The 23,544-nt window shown below is 37.6% G+C and overlaps 1 protein-coding gene across 7 annotated transcripts in view; it reads right to left on the bottom strand.

Annotated features, from left to right (window-relative positions):
* Positions 1–23,544, bottom strand: part of Mllt10 (myeloid/lymphoid or mixed-lineage leukemia; translocated to, 10) — a 198,626-nt gene that overhangs the window by 82,027 nt on the left and 93,055 nt on the right. For 6 of the 7 annotated variants that reach the window (XM_013014683.1, XM_013014688.1, XM_013014687.1 and 3 more), the window contains exons 6-9: positions 16,553–16,656; positions 13,252–13,345; positions 10,884–10,979; positions 1,623–1,718 (exon numbers count right to left, since the gene is read on the bottom strand). In XM_013014683.1, the coding sequence (XP_012870137.1) occupies positions 1,623–1,718; positions 10,884–10,979; positions 13,252–13,345; positions 16,553–16,656 (390 nt within the window). The remainder of the gene's footprint in view (positions 1–1,622; positions 1,719–10,883; positions 10,980–13,251; positions 13,346–16,552; positions 16,657–23,544) is intronic. The other variant, XM_013014686.1, reaches the window with a different exon arrangement.

The raw sequence follows: 23,544 nt of genomic DNA on the forward strand, positions 1-23,544 counted from the left end.
TGCAATATAATCAAGCTGATTTCCTTTCAGAATATGGTTCAACATATGCAAATTAATATCAATAAATACCACACCAAGAACTTAAAAAATCCCATGATTTCAACTGATGCAAAAAAAAACCTTTGAGTAAACAAAAAAATTCAGTATTTTTATATATTTATTTTTATAAAAGCTACGAAGAAATTAGGAATGAAAGGGACATGAACTTATTAAAAGCTGTTTATGACAAACCCATAACCAACATCACATTAACTGAGGAAAACTAAAATCATTACCCTTAAAGTTTGAAATGAAACAAGCCTGTTCATTCTACCCATTCTTATTCAATGAACTACGAGAATCCTAACCAGAACAACAAGGGAGGAGAAAGAAATAAAAGATTCACATAAGGAAAGAAAAATCAAATTATCCTTAATTGCCAATGATAAGATCCTGTACAGTACTTAATAAATCCTACAGATTCCACCAAAAATCATCTACATCTGATAAATACCTTCAGAATTTTATCAGGATATCAAAAAATCAATATTCAAAAATATGTAGCTTTTCTATATACTAACAATGAATAGGCTGAGACAGAAATCAGGAAAACAGTATCATTCACAATACTGTTAAAAACAATAAAAGGGGCTGGGAAGGTGGCTCAGTGATAGAGTGCTTGCTTTACATGCATGAGGCCCTGGGTTTGATTCCTCAGCCCCACATAAGCAGAAAAAGCTAGAAGTGGCACTGTGGCTCAAGTAGTAGAGTGCTCACCTTGAACTGAAGAGCTGAGGGACAGCACCCAGGCCCGGAGTTCAGGCCCCATGACCGACAAAAAAAAATAAAATAAAATAAATAAAATACCCATATATTAACAAAGGAAGTAAAAGACTTATACAATAAAAACTATAAAACCTTAAAGAAAAAAAAATTGAAAAATAAGGCCAGGCGTTGGTGGCTCACGTCTGTAATCCTGTCTACTCAGGAGGCTGAGATCTGAGGATTACAGTTCAAATCCAGCCCGGGCAGGAAAGTCCATGAGACTCTTACCTCCAATTAATCACCAGAGAAGTGGAAGTGGCACTTTGGCTCAAAGTGGTAGAGCACTAGCCTTGAGCTGAAGAGCTCAGGGACGGTGCCCAGGCCAAGAGTTTAAGCACCACAACCAACCAAAAAACATTTTTTTAAAAAAAAATTGAAAAAGACATCAGAAGATGAAAAGAAATATGCTCACAGATTTGTAGAATCAGGTTAAAATGGCCATACAGCCAAAAGCAACGTACAAAAGCAATGCAATACCCATCAAAATCCCAATATTATTCCTGATGCAATTATAGAAAGCAATCCAAACATTCATATGAAGGTATAATAGACCTCAAATAGCAAACAGAATTCTATGTAAAATGAGTACTCCTGAAAGTATCACAACAGCAGACTTCAAAAACAGCTTGGTACAGACAGACACAAAACAGACTCAAAAACCAATGGAACAGTAAAGAAAATCCAGGACTAAAAAAACTGACATAAAAGAACTAAGAAGTAGAAATCCTAAGTATGTTTGTAGAGGTGGGAAATTTTTGAGAGATTAGAACACTGGGAATGAAAGCCAAAACATAGCTACTACATAAATCAAAACTTACTTTTTCTGTAGTAACAGTCAATGATGGAACCAATGCAGGTGATGGTTCTGGTTGCTTCTTGTGTTTTTGTTTGTGTTTGTCCTTCTCTTTATATTTCTAAAAAATAAACAGAAAATCTAATTTAAACTATAGCTAATATATGCAATACTCAATTATAATTCCTTGGCAATTTTAACTATTAATGATTATGTCAAAAAATAACTAAAATCCAGACACTGGCAGGTGATTCATGTCTATAATCCTAGCTACCAAGGAGGCTAAGATCTAAGCTTGATGTCAGCCCAGAGAGAAAAATACAAGAGACTCTTACATCCAATTAACCAGCAAAAACCTGAAAGCTGAGGCCTGACTCAGGTGGTAAAGTGACAGCCAATGAGCAAAAAAGGCAAGTGAGGACAAAAAACCTGTGGCATTAACTTCAAGCCTCACTACCCAAAGAGAAATAAAGAAAGAAAGAAAGAAAAAAAGAAAGACAGACAGAGAGAAAGAAAGAAAGAGAAAGAAAGACTAAGAAAGAAAGACTAAGAAAGAAAAACTAAGAAAGAAAGAAAGGAAAGGGGGGAGAGAGAGAGAGAGGAGGTATAGGAGAACAAGGAAGGAAGGAAAGAAGGAAGGAAGGGAAAGAAGGCAACATCCAAATGCCTAAAATTACATCCCAAAAGGTTGTATCCACATCTAATTTCCCTGTTCCACCCCTCCCCCCGCCCCTGTATACTATTTTTTCTACATGTTTTTTGTCCTCCTTCCCCAAGAAATTACAGAAAAAGTATGTTCTTGCTCACATCTACTCCTCTTCTTCATAGTTAAGATTTTAAGAGTTAAGTACTCTTTCCCCGCTTACACCCACTCCTTTTGTTTACTAACTTTACTTGGTTTCTGCACCCAAGCCACTTCACTGAAACTCTTCAACACTTCCTTATCACTCCAACGGCCATACATTTATATCCTCTACCTGAATACTCTCTCATTTCCTCTGTAGATTCTTACTTTCCTCACTATTGAGGAAGGAAAAGAAAGCTCTTACAGTAGAATGATAGAACTACAAATTTCCTTTTGTCAACCAATATTTATTTCAGGCTAAAATCACCAAAAGTTGCAAAGATTTCTGGCTAAAAAACTGATTAAATACAAGGCATCTGTCCAAATCTAAGATAGCTCCAAAAGACCTCGCACCTTAGTAGACTGATCTACTCACAATAGAATACTGCAAAAATGCTACTATGTTATCAACATGGTTAAACTGGAAAATCTTTTATTACATATACTTGTAACACTTTTGCAAATCCTTCAACCAAGGGGGGGTGATTGTAAAACTCATAATGCTTCTTTAAATATATATATGTACATTTTTTTTCTAACTTTTCGGTTCCTCTTCCATTAGATCATACTCTGGAAAGAGCTGAGTGCAGGTAGGTGCCAGTGGCTCATGTCTTGTAATCCTAGCTACTACTAAGGAGGTTGAAAGCTAAGAATCATAGTTCAAAAGCCAGCCCCACTTGGAAAGTCCATGAAACTCTTATCTCCAATTAACAACCAAAAAAGCCAGAAGGAACAGAGATCTAGCCTTAAGAAGAAAAAAGAAAAAACAAGCTCAGGGCAGATAGAGCCCGGACCTTGAGTTCAAGCCCCAGGACCAGCACAAGAAAAGAAAAGAAAAAAAAAAAAAGGCTAGATGCCAGGTTACACCCCTAAAGGGAGAAAAAAATTCACACTGAACTCGGACAACACCAATATGCTAGACATATGAGTAAGCCATATGCATTTAAGCCAACATCTTGAAGGTAATTTCATAAGAACCTGAGTTGCAAATACTAAATCCAAATTCCTGACTCACAGACACTAAAAAGCAGTAAATGTTTATTATAGTTTTAAGCCACCATTTTAGAGTAATTTGTCATGTTACAATAGGTAAACCATACAGCTACAGATTACTCTGGGAATTTGTTATCAGGAGTAGATATTCCCCTAATAACAACACCTAAAATATACAGAGTAGATTACCATCAGAAGGCTGAGAGAACTTTCAGGAGAAATTAGTGAAAGCTTTATGTGTACTAAAGAGACTATGACTACCAACCTATTGCCTTAAAGGAAGATGTTATTGAATGCTCAGAAGAAAACGAGGGGGAAAAAATGAAAATTTTATCTTGGAAGAGATGTAGTTTACTGACATGTGTTTAGCAGGAAACAAGACCCTCAGTTCAATCCCACCACTAGAAAAGAAAAGAAAAGAAAAATGTGAAAGTGACACTGAGTCTGTACATAAAAATTTAGGAAGACTGGTAACATGAAAAATAAAGTATCTAATTAATGAATTGCATGATTTAAGTACAAAGATTTCTAGGTTATTTTTTTGAAGGTTGTCTAGTTTCTTACTGTTTACAATAAAATCAAGAGTAAAGAGATAACTTAAAGATAAACTACTGGTGAAAAAGAAATCAGCCAGGTATTAGTGGCTGAAATCTGAGGGTAACAGTTCAGAGCCAGCTCAGGCAAGAATGTCTATGATACTCTAATCCCCAATTAATAATAAAAGTTTGAGTAATAGATAGGCTCAAGTAATAGATAGAGCATGTTACCTTTGAGAAAAAGGTTCACGACAGCACCCAAATCCTGACTGTAAGCTCTAGGACCAGCACATACACAAAAAAAACTTAACTCATGGCTAATATTTGAAAATGATTTACTGGTTAAAATCTGTAACAACAGATAGTAATTTGTCAGTATCAGTATCTTAATTGCAATCATATAAAAATACCTTTAATTAAAAAGAAATCAGCCAGACACTAGTGGCTCATACCTGTAATCCTAGTTTAGCTACTAAGGAGGCTAAGATCTGACTTCAACCACAATTTGAAGCCAGCCCAGGCAATAATCTGTAAAACTCTTATCTCCAATTAATTACCCAAAAAAGCCAGAAGTGGAGCTGTGGCTAAAGTGGTAGACCACTAGTCTTGAGCCAAAAAGCTCTGAGACAGCACTCAGACCCTGAGTTCAAGCCTCACAACCAACCAAGAAAAAGAAAAGAAACAAAAACCCTACACAGTAAAGTACTTGTAGACTAAAGGAGCACTGTATTTGCATTTAATTTTCTAATAGTTTAGGAGGAGAAATCTACAAAGAATAACAAATACAGCAAAACAGTAGGGAAAAGGTGACTATGTAAACTTAACAGAGTAGCTGGACCTAATGACACATACTGAGACCGAGGTACAGGATGGCAAGTTGAAGACCAGTCTGGACTAGATGTTTTAGAGAGACTTTTTCTCTAAAAGATACTCCTTCAAATGAAAAAGAAAAGGAAAGGAAAGCTAGCAAGGTAAAATATTCATAGTTTAGAGTCTGGGTGAGTGGTATACAGGCAGCTATTCATAGTATATCTACCACATATCTAGCATCACAAAATGAAACAGTAAAAGGAGGGTTTGAGGTATGGTAGAGTGCTTGCCTAGCATTTATAAATATGTGGATTCATCCTCCTCCCAATCCCCTATTCCCTGTGCAAGGAGAGAAAGATAGGGGAGGAAAACGTTTAAAAGGCATACAATCTTTCTGCTTCATGTTCAAAGGCCACGAATGAAGTCCAAAACTAAAATTGCTTATAAAAATCTTAGTGAGGGCTGGGAAGGTGGCTCAGTAGTAGAGCGCTTGCCTTACATGCATGAGGCCCCAGGTTTGATTCCTCAGCACCACATAAGCAGAAAAAGCTGAAAGTGGTGCTATGGCTCAAGTGGTAGAGCGCTAGCCTTGAGCTGAAGAGCTGAGGGACAGCACCTAGGCCCAAAGTTCAGCTCCCACAACCACCACCACCAACAACAAAAACCTCTTAATGACCCAGTCCCTTCACACAATTTAGCCAAACCAAGCACACTCCCACCACTGTTGCTCCCATGAAAACCTATGTAGAATTCTCTTAGCTCTACATATGTAGAAGCAGAAAGCTTCAAAGTTAAATGCAAGATTCCAAAAAGAAAAAAGGAGTATCAGGTAATTCTCAGTGCTAAAACTTTCACACAGCAAAGAGAATTAACCTTACATTGATTGGTAGTTTAAGTCCTAGGAGCCACAGAAGAAAAGTAGTCTAGTCTCTTCAGAGATGAGTGACCCAAAACAAAAGAGAAATACAGTCAAATCCACTAGGTTCACAAACACTAATCAAAAAACTCTCCCACAAATCTCCACTGTATTCAAATAGTGTTAAATTGGTACAAAAGTTCCAGCATCTGCTGCCAGCTACTAAAAAGAAACTGAAATCAAGGTCAAGTAAGCAGAAGGAACAAATCTCATCTCACTATAGTAGGGGACAGATGGGACTTCTGGTCTACCTGTTTGGGGACATTTCCATAGAAAGACAATCTCTGGCTTAAAATGGTTCAACTTGGGGATGGGAATGTGGCTTAGTGGTAGAGTGCTTTCTTAGCATGCATGAAACTCTGGGTTCAATTCCTCAGTACCACATAGACAGAAAAGGCCAGAAGTGGTGCTGTGGCTCAAGTGCTAGAGTGCCAGCCTTGAGCAAAAGAAGTTCAGGGACAGTGCCCAAGCCCTGAGTTCAAGCCCCAGGACTGGAAGAAGAAGAAAAAAAAAAGATTGTTCTACTTGACAACTTTTAAACTTGAAAAAAGGCTTTCAAATGGCAGGTACAAAGAGAATATGTATCTCACAGAAACTATACTTCAAATTTCAGATTTTAAGCTTCTTGACATAAAAATATACACTATATCCAATTCTCTATGGCAATGCACAACAACAAAAAACAACAATTTCTAATCATCCATATGATCACTGTATTGCTAAGCTATGACAATCAATGAATATGTAATAGTAACTAAGGATGAACAGCCTATAAAGTAATTCATACATTATATCTCTGATACAAAACAGACCAATTACCACTGGTGAGTGTGAGAGATAAGCTTAAGGACCAAATTAACAAATATAAGATTATCTCAATGAAATAATAACCACTAATTTCTAAATAATGACCTACAAATTGGTCTATAGAAAGTCCTTTCTGAAGCTATAAACTTTCCAATATACCACATATATTGTGACATCTGATATGCCTCTCTCTTTCCCAGCCCTTCACACATCTCACTCTATTGTACGGTTTCTTTAAACACAAAAATAGTAAATGTAAATGTCAAAGTAATTCCATTTTCCTCTAATCACTACCAGTTGTAGACACTGACTTTGCACAAGACTTCTAGTCCCTCTATAAAAAAGACTACTTTGCAATTCTTAGACAGTTTTAAAAGCTGTCAAATGAGAAAGGGACAGAAGTGATGTTTGTTTTTTTTAACCTTTTTACTGGTTATAAAGAGAATTTTTTTTAATGAAGAATCCTTTGAAGACTTTAGAAATTTTCCTTTTTAAAGACCACTGAAAGCTGGGTGCCAGTGGCTTTACTTGCAATGCTAGCTACTCAGGAGGCAGAGATCTGAGAATTATAATTGGAGAGCAGGTCCCGCTGTAAAGCTTGTGAGACTCTTATCTCCAATTAACTACCAAAAAAAAAAAAAAGATAAAAGTGGAGATATGGCTCAAGTGGTAGAATGGGGGTGGGGATGGGGTGGGGACTCAAGAAGAAAGGACTCAAGAGAAAGCAATTAGGCCTAAGTTCAAGCCCCAGGACCTTCACACACACCATGCACACGCACAATAAGAAAGCATTGAAATACATTCCTAGTGATTTGAACTAGAAATTGCTATTTTAGTTATTGTTACTTAATAAAACTATACACACATATGTAATGTACATCTGGATCTCTACCTCCAACAGTTCCTGACAATAAAGCTTTACTAAAATTTCATGCATTTGTATCTGGACAGGCCTTAGAAAAGAGCTAACACCTGGGGTCTGCACTTCTGTTACATTTTAGTAAATTGAGACAGTTTCACAATGTAGCCAAACTCTTGTCTTCCTGCTTCAGCCTCCAAGTGCTGAGGGCTACTCATGATCACACCTAGCCTTGATGTAAAACTCTTAGAAAAAAGAAAGAGGAAAGGGGGAGAAGGAGACGGACAGGGAGGGGGAGAGGAAGGGGGAGAGGAAAAGGGAGGGGAAAAGGGAGAGGGAGGAGGAAAAGGAGGGAGAAGGAGAGAAGGTGAGAGGGAGGGAGGGAGGGAGAGAGGAAGAGGGAAGGAGGGAATATGAATGAATATCCAGGCCAGGGAGACAGGTGTACAGACATAAGCCTGTAGTCCCAGGTTTGAGACAGAAGGATCACCTAAGTTCAAAGGCTGAGGGCCAGCCTAAGCAACATAGCAAGACCCTCTTTCTTAATAAAAATTTAAAAAAAAAAAAAAACTTAAAAAACATGGGCTGGGAAGGTGGCTCAGTGGTAGAGCGCTTGCCTTGCATGCTTGAGGCCCTGGGTTCGATTCCTCAGCACCACATAAGCAAAAAGAAAAAAGCTAGAAGTGGCACACTGTAGCTCAAGTGGTAGAGCACTAGCCTTGAGCTGAAGAGCTGAGGGACAGCGCCCAGGCCCAGAGTTCAGGCCCCATGACTGGACGCAAAAAAAAAAAAAAAACCTTAAAAAACAACCAACTAGAGCTGGGAATGTGGCTTAGTGGTGGAGTGCTTGCTGAGCATGCATGAAGCTCTAGGTTGGATTTCTTAGTATCACATACACAGAAAAAGCCAGAAGGGGCACTGTGGCTCAAGTGATAGAGTGCTAGTTGCAGAAAAAGAAGCTCAGGGACAGTGTCCAGGCCCTGAGTTCCACCCCCAGGACTGGCAAAAAATAAATAAATAAATAAGTGAATAAATAAAATAAAATAAATGTAAATCCAGGCCTGGTAGTGCAGGTAGTGCATCTTAATCCCAAGGATCTCAAGTTCATGGCCAACCTAACTATTGTATCCAAAAGAAGTAGAAAACCAAACTTGTAGCACTCCATCTTTTCAACTATACTACCATTTAACATCCAATTTAATAATCACTTGATCTCACCACCAAATATTCCCAAGACAAGCAAACAGATCTAACAATTTGTACTATATTTACATTATCAACTATAAATCTGCTTGTTTTTGTTTTCTTTTAAGAATAAAATACAGCCGGGTGCCGGGTGCCAGTGGCTCACACCTGTAAGCCTAACTACTTAGGAGGCTGAGATCTGAGGATCACAGCTCAAAGCCAGCCCAGGCAGTAAAGTCTGGGAGACTCTGATCTCCAATAAACCACCAAAAAACAGGAAGTGGTGCTGTGGCTCAAGTGGTAGAGTGCTAGCCTTGAGCTGAAGAGCTGAGGGACAGCACCCAAGCCCAGAGTTCAAGGCCCGTGACTGACAAAAAAAATAAAAAATAAAATACAAGCTGGGAACCAGTGGTTCACACCTGTAATGCTAGCTACTTAGGAAGTGAAGATCTGCCAAAGGCAGTTTGAAGCCATTCCAGGCAGGAAAATCTGTGAGACTTTTATTGCCAATGAAGTACCAAAAGACCAGAAGTATAGATATAGCTTAAGTGGTAGAACACTAGCCTCGAGAAAAAAAGCTCAGAGAATGCACCCAGGCTCCAAGTTCAAGCCAGGACTAGTACATCTACTACAGCAGCAGCAGCAGCAGCAGCAGCAGCAGCAGCAGCAGCAGCAGCATCATTATCAATATCATCATCATCATCATCATTATCATAGCAGTAATAATAGTTATAAGTTTGGTAACAAAAACAGTTCTAAACAATCCACACAGTACTTATACACCTCTGAAATCTAAAACTAAACAAGTATTTTTTAATTGTAATATTCAACAATTATTTCAGAAAATAAAAAGCTATTTGGAAAGGTTGATAAGTGAGAACAGTCATCTATACTATGCTTATTCAACACTGTATTACATTTAATAATTGTCTTTCAAATACAATGATAGGGTATAGATTCAAATAAATATGATCGTACTAAAAACACTTCTAAAATAAATTAATGCTCAAGAATGGTATAATAGAAGCCCATTAACAGAGACACATCTGTCTTCAAACTTTATGCACCTTATCTAAAGAAACTTTACTTCTTAATTTTATAAGTTTGAATAAAATCACATGATGTCTTAGTACTAATGGAACTAATCCTGATGTTGCCTTTATCAGCAATCCAAACCACAGATACAAACTAGATTTCTATTATTACTTTATTACAAAACCACATCATATATCATAACGAAGTCAAGAAAAATACGTAAACTGTATATATATGATCTTATACATGATTTCATATATATGCATATATTGAGATGGTTGTATGTCTGTATATGTCTGTGTATATACTTACATCAATATATACAGAAAATGTTAGATAACTACCCTAAAGGTGGGCATAAAGTTACACTTTGTATTTCACTCACATTTAATCTCAAACACTTTGAATTTAAAAATAATATGTACAATGAAAAAAGTTACAAATAAAAGCTGCAAATAAAGGATGCTTAAATAATTTACACAATAGCTTTTCCCAAACCCAAAGTATTCATGGACGAAATTACTGTTCTTAAATATAACCTGCAGAAATATTTTCAAAACTAGCATAAGCCAGTTGGGTAAGAATACAGTTTTTCATTTGAAGATGTCCTTTATATCTTCATTTCCACTGAAGCAATTCATATTATTTTATTATACTAGCAATATATTCTCTTAGAAAATTAAAACTCAAATATGCAGAATTCTACAATATTCATTTTTAGTTTACTAAAAGTAGGTAAAAATGTAAGCAGAAAACAGGTAAGTATGAAGACAGATTAGTGTTTAGGCAAGATTTTAGTGTTTTAACTAAAAGACAAAATATTTTCAAACAATGGTCTAACAGTTGGCCGTTTTTTTAAAAAATGATAAACCATTATTAACATCACTGAAAAACCAAAAACAGCCAAAAATAATAATAACCTGGAAACTCTTCTATTGTAAAAAAGAAAAGCTGATGAGATAATTACTTACATGTGATAAAATCATGATAGGTAGAAACAAACCAATATTGTTGAAATCACCTAGATTTCACAAAATGACCACAGTTGACACATGCAAGAAATCACTCACATGCTTTCAATGAAGTTACATGTTAAATGTTCAGTTGCAATGGGTAAAACCATATTCACAAATATGGCATTATTTTAAACCTACTCTTCTAATACTCTTTATTAGTCAAAAACTTTTCTGTACTTCAGTGTTTCCATTTAGTTATCCAGAACTTAATTAAAATTATATAAAAAGGAAAAAAAATTCTATTAAGTGATGTGCTACGTAATTAGCAACAACAAATCCACTTACTTTTTTCTCTTTCTCATGATGTTTATCCTGAGAGTGAGAGGAAGAATCACTTAAACTTTGATCATATGACCTATTAGATCCCCGTTTGCTCTTTTTCTAAAAAAGAAAATATTTATACATACATGTATATGTATATAAAAAATTACCTAGAGAATGTTAGGTTTAAATTATTTCAAATGTGTAATATTTTTAAATGTCTACTGAAAATTTTTTAAAGGCACTGTTTTGATTTATATAATCCAGACTATAAGTCATCCATTGCATTGTGAAGAAAAAAAACTAAAGTCAACATTAATAGCACTATTTTGTATATTTATTACAGTGTGAAAATAGACTGTCTACTTTCAAATAAGCTACTATGCTTTCAATGTTGGCTTTAAAAAAAATGTTTCAACCAAAAGAAAAATGCCATATTAAAAGAAAGATGTCAAGACTAAAAGAAAGAAAAGTAAATATTTAAAGAGTTACTGTATGCCACTAGTAAAGCAAGAAGTTTTTAATCTCATACTTTCAGTATTACAGAAAACAAATCTGTAAAAACTTATCTAGGCATCCTTTTAGAGGAAAAAAAAAAGGTAAAGGAAATGTCAGTATTAGACCCATGCATTTTTTTCAAAGCACTACTAAAAGCATTATACATTTCTGTTAAAAATAACATACACCACTGCATAAAAAAGGATTAAGTTAAGAGTTACTTGGAGTGTTTAAATGGTTCTGGTATTACAACTCATTAAACAAGATGAAAGTATCCACAAAACATGCTCAAAATCTACATAAATGTAGTTTATACAATGTTACTAAATTATTAAACTTTCTTCCAATAAGCAATTGATGTACATCAATAATTAGTAATGGGAAAATTCTATTTGTACAAATTTCATCCATTTATTTGTACGAATTACATCATTTTTTTAAATTTTATCTGTGTCAATTCTCATTTGGGAAATATCTAGTAGTTTAAAACCGAGGAAGCAAAATGTTAAATTTCACAATCTCAATATTTTTCACAAGGCATTATAATGTATCAAAGCATTTAACATCAAAAGATATAAGCACTTTCAAGAATGGTCACATTTATTAACAATGAAATACATTCTAGCAAATGTGTTAAGTGACTCAACCTAGTATGACCATCATAATAAAGTATACTTACACAAGCTAGATGAAACATTCTTCTAGACTAAATGGTGTAGCCTATTGCTTCTAAGTTGCAAACCTATACAGCACATTACTGTATTAAATATTGTAGACAATTATAACACAATATTTCAGTATCTAAGCATATCTAAACAGAGAAAAGGTAAAGTAAAAACAATCAATAGTAAATTTTCAGCTACATTATAATCTTATCAAACCACCATCGTATGTATTGCCCATATTTAAATAATATATATTGTACTTCTTATCATGATTCAGAATATTGGAAACATGAGATGCTCATTTCATGAGATAGGGCCCCTAATAATATTATTTCTTCAAAACTAAAAACCTAAAATTGTTTAAAACAATAGCGCATTCACCAGAGAAAGGTAGTGGCTTAAAAATTAAACACTAGAAAGAAAAACAAAGACTTAAATTATCAGTGCATAAACGCATGTACAATGTATCATTAAGGACTAGGACATACACTTAGAACGGTAAAGAAACAATGATCTTTCAAATAAACATGGGCAGCAATATCTCACAGTGAATCAAATGCTATTAACTCAATCATGCATGCAAAATATTGACTAGATCTTTAAAAAAAATCAAAAACAAACTATACACACACACCAAAGTCTGTTTTCAAGGTCTCTGACCAAGTTACAAAAAGACCTTTACTGCAGTTTTACTGTTTCATAGTCAATGGAAATGAAAATAACCCCCCCAAAAAATGCGTAATGGTTATGAGCCAGGAAGATGGAAACAAATGATAAGAAAATCCAAAAAGAGGGCCTGACACAGTAGGTCACACCTGTAATCCCAAAACTCAGGAGACTGAGATAGGAAGAATATCCACATGCTTTCATTAACATAGTGAGTTCCTGGTCAGCTTGTCTACAGAGCAAGACTGTCTCAAACAAAAAAAGATCCAAAATGATCATTATATGCTAAAAATCAAGTCTTCACAAGTTAATTTTTCCAGTAGACTACAAACATATATTATCAACTGCTAATAAATACAGTCTAATCTACGATGTTTTAGATCACCTAAATGAACCAAGGCAGAACAAAATCTTTTTAAATTACTACTTTTCATTTCTAACATAAATTTACTCTTAAGCAAAAACTCAAGAGAAAAGAAGTTGATATGCCTTTTATTTTAATAACAGTATCACTCTATTGTCAAAACTATTATTTTAATATTAGGTTCAAAAGTAGTTCTTACCAGCTTACTAAAATGGTATTTACAGTAGCCACAGTACTGGACATTATCTGCACCATTACCTTCTTCTTCACAAAGTAATCCAGCAAACTGAGCACTGAAAATAAAGGCCAAGTACATCAATAAAAAAATTCAAGCCACAGTATACACAAAGCTACTTTTAAGCATCAAACACTTGTAGGAAAAGATAAAGTAAATAAGATTGGTATGTAGCTCAGTGATAAAGCGTCTGAGTAGCATGCCCAAGATCCTGGGGATGACGCCTAGTACCACCCCCAAAAAGAGAAAGGAAAGAGAGAGTCATCCTGGGGCTTGAAGTCAAGCTCTGAGCACTGTCCCTGACCTGCTTTTTCTCAAGGCTGGCATTTTACCACTTGAGCTCCACTTCCAGCTTCTTTGGTAGTCTATTGGAGATAAGATTCTCACCACTTTCCTGCCGGGGCTGGCTTCAAGCCAAGATCCCTAGGTCTCAGCCTCCTGAGTCGCTAGGATTACAGGTGTGAGCCACTGATACCTGGCAAAGTCGTACTTTAAACTTTTCATCCACTTCTATTAAGGATGAGGATATGTTCATATTTTTGTGTCACTAAAACTCATTCAAGTTTTCAGGGTTATTTGTTTCATTGCTTGTTTTATGGCATTTCAAACTGAAGACACAGCCTCTATGGCAGCCATACCCCCAAGCCAGGGAAACCTAGCAAGAATCCCTTCTCCAGAAAAAAATGAAATTATTTTTCACCTCAAAATTTTTCAATCTATGTCACATATACAAAAGTAAAGGCCATGCCTCTCTAAAACACAAAAAGGACAGGTGATAGGTATTACATGGATGAAGATTACATCCTCTTTAAAAAAAAACAAAACAGCTTTCTTTTTGTATGAGGGGTAGCTCAAGATGGGATTTCCCTGGGTAGCACAGGTTGCCCTCAAACTCATGATCCTCCTCCCTCAGTCTCCCAAGTTTATGCATCAGCATACTCAGCCTTCAAAGGAAATTTGGCAAGGGGCAAGGAGGTTAGTTCTGGGGATTGAAATCTGGACCTCAAGCTTGCTAGGCAGATGCTCTACCACTTTAAAGGCCAGGCCTCCAGCCCCTCTGTGCATTAGTTATTTCAGAGGTAGAGTCTTGTATGTATGTCCAGGCTGGGCTGGGATCTACCCTCTTATGCTTCCCTATGCAACTCAGACTGAAAAGTGTCCACCACTGAGCCCATCCACAGAGCCTCGCCAGTGACTGGGATCAAGACAAGTGCCATCACACCCACCCACAGGGAGAGGGAAACCTCTGGAACTTTTTTTTGGGGGGGGGGGTCCGTCATGGGGCTTGAACTCTGGGCCTGGCCGCTTTCCCTGAGCTTTTCAGCTCAAGGCGAGAGCTCCACCGCTTGAGCCACAGCACCACTTCCGGTTTTCTGCTAGAGTCTCACACCGACTTGGCTTTGAACCATGATCCTCAGATCTCAGACTCCTGAATAGCTAGGATTACAGGCATGAGCCACCAGTGACCAGCTCATTGAAACTTTTATTTCTGGGCAAGTCTCAAATCACAATCCCTGGATCTTTACCTCCAAAGTATCTAGGGTTACAAGTATAAGCCACCTAATCTAATTTTAATTAAAAATTAAAATTTCAACTTCATTTTAAGAAATTCCCATCAATAAAAGAGAGATTCTTAAAATGAGAACATCATTTAGCACTCATTTCGCAATTTTAAATGCTTCAAACTCAAAACACATAAATAGCCTAAGTAGTTCTTTTCAGCCAAAACAATTTAAGAAAGCTGGAGATCAGTAGCAGAGAATCTGCCTAGCATGTACTCTTGAGTTCCATCCTAACTACACACATGGACATAACAGAAGAGGAGCAGGGATATTTAGCCGTGGAGTGTTTACAGAGGCTCTGGGCTCAATTCCCATCATCAAAATTTTAAATGAGAGAGAGAGAGAGTGTGTGAGTGTGTGTGAGTGTGTGTATGTGTGTCTTTAATTCCAATTCCTGCATGGGGATCAAGGAATATGTCTGTTTTACTGTTTATCTTTTTTTTTGGGGGGGGGGTTCAGTCACGGGGCCTGAACTCTGGGCCTAGGCGCTGTCCCTCAGCTCTTCAGCTCAAGGCTAGCGCTCCACCACTTGAGCCACAGTGCCACTTCTGGCTTTTTCTGCTTATGTGGTGCTAAGGAATAGAACCCAGGGCCTCATGCATGCAAGGCAAGCACTCTACAACTGAGCCACCTTCCTAGCCCTTCTCCTTACTTTTGAAACCTGTCATACCAAAATAACTTCTTGCTAAAATAAATATATATATGGGGGGGAGGAAGAATGGAATTGAAATGTAGTGATATTTCTACTTCTAAAAACAGAAAATGCGAGTTTATAATCATCCTGTTAGTGAGACCTTTATACTTTAAACATCCCCAAAATTACTGATGGGTCTCATATGACAGTTCCCACCCTCAAAAAAGCTTTTATCTTTTGGAAAATTAGGTAAAGTAATAATATAATAAACACAAAAAAATCTTGTTCATGTCCTAAAAATAGCCTAAAATGTGGCTCATATTTTCAGCTTAGGAAATAAGCATATGCCTAAATTGGCAGATAAGCATGGTCTTATTCTTAAAATAAGTATATCAATTATTCCTAAACTTTTATGTGGAACTATTATCTATTATACAGGGTAAATTTTTGCCCCTCAAAGTTTATACTGCAAAAATGAATGTAAGTAAACCTTCAAGAAGTAGCCACTTTAACATGAGAATGATGGTAACTGCATTTTTTCCCTTGAGCATAAGTTTATCCTATACTAGTATCTCAGACACTGTACTATTAACCTAGATACACTGATTTCCTTCTAATAACAAAAGGAATCACCTATGCCCATTTTTAAAATAGACAAATTATCTCTATTTCAACTATGTCTGAGCATAAAAACTATTTAAATAAAGTGTACATGGGAACTAAACCTGGGAGGGAGGGCTTGAACTCAGGGTCTAGGCATTTGCTCAAAGCTAGCATTCTACCATCTGAACCACAGCTCTACTTCTGGCTTTTTGGTGGTTAAATGAAGGTAAGAGTCTCAGACCTTTGTGCCCAGGATGGCTTCAAATCATGATCCTTAGATCTCAGCCTTCTGAGTAGTTACAGTTACAAGTATGAGCCATCAATGACTAGCCAATTTATTTTACTTTATTTTCCTTCCTCAGATCTCAAGCATGAGCTACCAATGCTCAGCTCTAGTCTTTAATAAGATTGTTATACAACTTACAAGCCAAGGATCACTTTGGTACAATGATGAAAACATACTTACCATGTTACATGGAAAGCCTGTCGACATCCATGTTTATTACATGTCATGCAAGCACCAGTGGCAGCTTTGCTTTCTCTTCCTTGTTCATCACAAATGTAGCAAGTCTTAAAATAAAGGAACAAAAATAAAAATCAAACAAAAATCAAATACATGCTTAACATGAATCTTGCTTTTATAACTAGCTTCAAAAATGAAAATCAGGTTAATTATCTAAACCTACTTTTCTTTAAAACATAAATTCTTTTTTTTTTTTTGCGTCCGTTCGTGGGGCCTGAACTCTGGGCCTGGGCACTGTCCCTCAGCTCTTCAGCTCAAGGCTAGCACTCTACCACTTGAGCCACAGCACCACTTCCGGCTTTTTCCTTTTTGCTTATGTGGTGCTGAGGAATCGAACCCAGGGCCTCATGCACGCAAGGCAAGCGCTCTACCACTGAGCCACCTTCCCAGCCCACATAAATTCTTTTCCAGACAGAAATTTAATTTTGTGAACAGTAGAATCAAGAATACATAAGCCACAACATATAAATAGTCATACTAAAAATTCACAAAGGCGCTGTTTTTAAGTCTCAAAATCCCACCAGACAAGATGGAAGGTGTTTGATAGACACAAGAGGTCAGAAGGTGGAAGACAGGCTATGACCCCCTTCTTCCTCAAACATCACTGTTGATATATTCAACTGATTCCTTAAACAAGTGTATAAAACTAGAGGTTCTCTTTCCTTTCTGCTGGAAATAAATACATCTACAAGGAGTTGATATAGGATGCTGGGCCTAGGGACAAAGACTAGCCCTATTATGTATATGAGAGCAAGGTGTAGATCATTCCAACTCTCTATAAGACATCACACTAATATCCTTAATCCTTACCAACAGTACAGAGAGGAAGATGCGCTGGGTCATAAATATGGACAGATATAAGAACAACACTGGCAACTATGACAGATATCCTGTCCATTTACCATGTTTAAAAAAAAAACTTTTTTACAGCTTGAACTCCTGGCCAGTCATATGATAAAAGACTCAATTACTTTAAAAGAATCTTATCAATGAAATATATAATAAACAAAATTACCAGGTGATTGGAAGTTGAGTAAGTCAAAAATTAATGCCTAATTGCATGCAATGCCCTTAAGAGAAACTTAAGAACCACAATGCTGAAGTTCTGCCTGAAAAGACAGATTATTTCTAACAGAGTTCAGAGTTCATGCGTAGTAATAGGCTAGCTTTCCATACTATATGCATATACCAAAACATCAGTGTCTCATACATGTATAAATCAACTTGTCAATCAAAAATAAAAAAAATCAAACCAATGGGTTACTCAGACACTATTAGTTCAAAGAAATAAGTTAATAAACTTAAGTAATCTCAGAGTGAGGGGACCTTGTTGGTAAGTAATTAGTACCTCCAAAACAGTAGTAGAAGCAAGCAAAAGAGAAGAACAAAAGATAAACTGAAAGAACCAGAGTACTGGACAGCAAAGGATTCTTCTGGACTCACACTCATCTCTGGAAATCTAGAAAACTGCACATAAGAACCACATTGTAGGGCTGGGAAGTTGGCTCAGTGGTAGAGCGCTTGCCTTGCGTGCCTGAGGCCCTGGGTTCGGTTCCTCAGCACCACTTAAGCAAAAAGAAAAAAGCCGGAAGTGGCGCTGTGGCTCAAGTGGTAGAGCGCTAGCCTTGAGCTGAAGAGCTGAGGGACAGCGTCCAGGCCCAGAGTTCAGGCCCCACGACCAGACCCAAAAAAAAAAAAAAAGAACCACATTGTACCCAACAGGCAAAATCAAATCTGAATTTGTGGTAAACCTAATAGTATTCCCCAAGTCACACATAAATCCATCGGTAAGACTCAAAGAGCTCTAGAAAACCTTTGATCAAAAACTGGCTGAACATTTACTCTGACACAGTGTCAACTCCTAAGAAGCCAGAGTTGAAAATAACATTACATTCATACCCAATATCTGAAAGACTGCATGTAACTCAATGTTAAACCTTCTAAGGAATGACTTGGAACTTCTTGGAAAATAAAAGTCACATCCAACATTAAAGGGTGAGAATCTAGATGGTTAAGAAGGCCTAAATATAAACAGACCAGTAAGTTCTGTGTATGAATACAAGGTATAACAAGCCTACAAAGTTAAGCTTGATAAAGGATGGTGGGATACATTTTTGTGTGTATGCAGCTCCATTCCAGGGAGAGTAGACTTAAAAATCAGTTCAGTCAAGTAGCTAAGCAATTCACCAAATAAACATTAAAACCCACAGAAGTAGGTTCATAAAATTTTCAACTAAAAATTTTAAGACATACATAAAAATTAAAAGGTGGGGCTGGGAAGGTGGCTCTGTAGTAGAGTGCTTGCCTTGCATGCATGAGGCCCTGGGTTCCATTCCTCAGCACCACATAAGCAGAAAAAGCACCAAGTGGCACTGTGACTCATTTGGTAGAGTGCTAGCCTTGAGTTGAAGAGCTGAGGGACAGCGTCCAGGCCCAGAGTTCAGGCCCCACGACTGGCAAAAAAAAGAATTGGAAAGTATAAGCCATACACAGAAAAAGCGGGCAAAAAAATTATGTTTGAGTTTGCTCAGTGGTTAGAACTCAACCAAATGAATTCTTTAAATTTTATTAATGAATCTCAAAGCAAATGAGCTGACAGAAGTAAATTATCAACAGATACACACACACACACACACACGCATGCATGCATGCACACAGGCACACACAAGCGCGCACTCGCACACACACACACCCCCCAAACAGGACAACAAGCCAAGAAGGTATGGTATTTCGGTTTCTGGAACCTTCTATGTGAGTTTCTATTCATGGTATGACATGAAATTTCCACTTAGGAGAGCAAGGCAAATTGGCAGATTAGAAACATTGGATTTTATTCAATCCTTGAATGAGTAGAATCTGATGACAAAGAAGATACTAAGATTCTAAAAACAGAAAGAGAGGAGGAAGAGAACCAGAAACCAAAAAGGAAGTGTCAGGAAGACAGAAACCTAGAGAGGAACACAAGAAAAGCTGCAGGGAGTTGCAAGACAGTCCCTGGCTTCCTCAAAGCACGGGGAGACCAGGTAAAACAGGCTGTCAGCTAAATCAATCCCAACCCTTATCTTTAGGGAAAGCCAACAAAACTGACATGTGAGGTGGTTAACTTCTCAGTATGGGAGAATAGCTTGGTGATGTAAGGCACCCAGGGTTCCCGTTATCACAAAAGGTGACATCATCGAGAGAAAGTCTAACCTTAGATACTAAGCTATTCTTGGGGCCTCAAAATAAGGCTCAAGGAATCACAGGACACCCTGCCATAGATTTTGGATTTAAGTCAGTCAATCATAGAACATGTTGAGGAGACAGTGTACCCAACACTCGACCCCCTTCCTCCCACAGGAAAGTTTAAAGTGGGAAGCATATTGTCAGTTTAGACATCAGAGGCAGCAATACCTAGCAGTGCTTGGGAATCCCCTGCCAAATCACCCAGCAAAGGAATGGATGTCATAGCAGATTGTGTCAACTGCTGTAGTTGCCTGCAGAGGAACTGAAACTCAATCAGGTCATTTTGCATTAATAAAGGGGAAAAAATCCATGAAGACGAAATTACAGTTAACATATACAGGACAAACAGTAGTGCACACAAGCAATTATAAACCCAGGTACAATCATAGTGGAAAGATTTAAATAATTCACTTTCAAGAATGATGAATCACTCAAAAATATCACCAAATATAAACCTCAGAACTAAAGGACAGAGAATGTACAGAGAACTATAATCAGTAGCAGCAAAGTATACATTCTTCTCTTCAATGAAGAGAACATTCTTTAAAATATATGATATTCTGCCAGGCACCAGTGACTCATACCTATAATCCTAGTTACTCAGGAAGCTGAGATCTGACAATCACGATTCAAAGTCAGGCCGATTCAAAGTCAGGCCGAGAAGAAAAGTCCAAGAAACTCTTTTATCTCCAATTAACTAACAGAAAACCAGAAGTGGCACTGTGGCTCAAGTGGTAAAGTGCTCACCTTGAGCTGAAGAGCTTAGGGACAGCGCCCAGGCCCAGAGTTCAAGCCCCAAGACCAAAGGGGAAAAAAAAATGTGTGTGTGTGTGTGTGTGTGTGTGTGTGTGTGTGTGTGTGTGTGTGTGTGTGTGAGAGAGAGAGAGAGAGAGAGACAGAGAGACAGAGAGACAGAGAGGCAGAGAGGCAGAGAGGCAGAGAGGCGCAGAGAGAGAGAGAGAGAGAGAGAGAGAGAGAGATTCTATCTAGGAAATAGTCTTAGCAAATACGAGTAAATTAACTCCTTGTAGTCCATCAGATCATAATGGAATTTAGCTAAAACTCAACAGCAACAGATATTACAGAAAATATTCAATGCAAAATCTGACCAAGACATTTTTGAATAACAAATGAGTCACTGAAGAAACAGAGGGATAAATCAAAAAGTTTCTGGAATCTAATGAAAATACGCAAGAAACTTTGTGTTCAACAAAAAAAGGAAAATTTATAAGAATGTACATGAAAAAAAACAACAACAACAAGAGGGCTATCACATAAACAGCCTAACAATATACCTCAAACTGGAAGAAAAAAAGGAACAAGCAAAACCCAAAATCAGCAAACAGAAAGAAATAATAAAGATTAGGATCAACATTACTGAAATGGAAACCAAAGAAAACTAACTATATAATCAAACAAAAAGGTAGTCCTCAAAATAAAAGGGGGGGGGGGAAGGTTGGTTCTTAGAAAAAATACGAGTAATAGACACCTAATTAATTTGACCAAAAGAAGTAGGATCCCAGGTTTCAAATCAACAAAACGAGAGATGACAAGGGGAATCTCATAAGGGGTACTATAAGGAAATATACTGAAAATAAGGAAATACATTGAAAAACCTGTACTCAACTGGATGATCTGGAAGAGATGGATAAAATTCGAGATACAGTTGGTTGACCAAAATTAAACCAAGATATAAACATTTAAAAAAGAAAAATCTACAACAGGGCTGGGAAGGTGGCTCAGTGGTAGAGCGCTTGCCTTGCATGCATGAGGTCCTGGGTTCGATTCCTCAGCACCACATAAGCAAAAAGAAAAAAGCAGAAGTGGTGCTGTGGCTCAAGTGGTAGAGCGCTAGCCTTGAACTGAAGAGCTGAAGGACAGCGTCCAGGCCCAGAGTTCAGGCCCCACGACTGGACCCAAAAAACAAACAAATCTACAACAAAGCTGGGAAGGTGGCTCAGTGGTAGAGTGCTTGCCTTGCATGCATGAGGCCCGAGGTTTGATTCCTCAGCGCCACAGAAGCAGAAAAGCCAGAAGTGGTTCTGTGGCTCAAGTGGTAGAGTGCTCACCTTGAGCTGAAGAGATGAGGGGTAGCGCCCAGGCCCAGAGTTCAGGCCTCATGACAAACAAAAAACAAAAAAAAAAAACACATAACAAATGATGAGGTTAAACCAGTAATAAATCTTCCAGAAAAAAAAAATCCAAAGTCAAATGGATTCCCTGCCAAATTCTATCAGCTCTTCACAGAATAGTAATATTCCACCAACTATTCCATGAAACACAAAGGGAAAGAACACTAATGAACTAATTCCATGAACCAAATATTATATTTATTGCAAAAGTGGACAGACACAATAAAAAGATGAATAGTAGTACAAAAATTCTCAATCAAATTCCTGTAAACCAAAAGCTGGGCACTGATGGGCCCACATCTGCAATCCTAGGTACTTGAGGCTGAAATGCCAGTTTAAAGCTCACCCAGGCAAGATAAGCCCATGAGACTTCAATTAACCAGCAAAAACCAAAGCGAAGGTATGGCTTAACTGGTAGAGCACCAGTCTTCAACAACAACAAAGAAAACTGGTGAGGATGGGGATGGAAAAGAATCCTTAGTGGGCATATCAACTAACGCAGCCATTATGGAAATCAGTATGAAGAATCCTCAAAAAAATCAAAATAGACCTACCTTTATGACCATGACAAACACAAACAACTATTGGACATATACCCAATGTATAAATCAATATTCAATAAAAAAAGAAAAAAATCTATCTAATCATGCTTTTTGAAAGCACTTCACAAATCCAAATTGTAGACTCAGTTAAGGTACCATTTTTGGGAAAATTGGGGAAACAAGAAATGAGGTCAGAAGACCAAACAATGGAAAATATATCATTGGCCAGGTACCAGTGGCTCACCCCCTTCCGTCCTAGCTACTCAGGAGGCTGAGATCTAAGGATCATAGTTCAAAAGTTCATGAGAGGGGCTGGGAAGGTGGCTGAGTGGTAGAGCGCTTGCCTTGCATGCATAAGGTCCTGGGTTCGATTCCTCAGCACCACATAAGCAAAAAAGAAAAAAGTCAGAAGTGGTGCTGTGGCTCAAGTGGTAGAGTGCTAGCCTTGAGCTAAAGAGATGAGGGACAGCGCCCAGGCCCAGAGTTCAGGCCCCTTGACCAGACCCCCAAAAAAAAAAATGTCTATGAGACTCTTTATCTCCAATTAGCCACCAAAAGACAGAAGTAGAACTGTTGCTCAAGTGGTAGACAGACCCAAGACCCTAAGTGCAAGCCCCAGAACCAGAACCAGCACTGATTTTTTTTTTTTTTTTTTTTGCGGAGGAGGGGCCGGTGAGTGACAGACATAGGGCTTGAACTCAGGGTCTGGGTCCCTGAACTCTTTTTGATCAAAGCTATTGCTCTATACCACTTTGAGCCAAAGCTCCACTCCTGGTTTTTTGAGTGGTTAATTAGAGATCAAAGTCTCACAGGGAATTCTCTGCCTGGGCTACCTTTGAACCATAATCCTCAAATTATCAACCTTTGGAGTAGCTAGGATTACAGATGTGATCAACCCACCAGCACCAGGCTTCCTGATTTTTTTTTAATTTATTTATTTTTTTTTATTTGTGAACATACTGTACAGAGGGGTTACAATTACATGGGCAGGATAATGCGTACATTTCTTACCAAGCATTGCAGCCTCCTCCTTTGG

This window comes from Dipodomys ordii, unplaced genomic scaffold, assembly GCF_000151885.1.
Source record: "Dipodomys ordii isolate 6190 unplaced genomic scaffold, Dord_2.0 Scaffold24, whole genome shotgun sequence".
NCBI classification, from domain to species: domain Eukaryota; kingdom Metazoa; phylum Chordata; class Mammalia; order Rodentia; family Heteromyidae; genus Dipodomys; species Dipodomys ordii.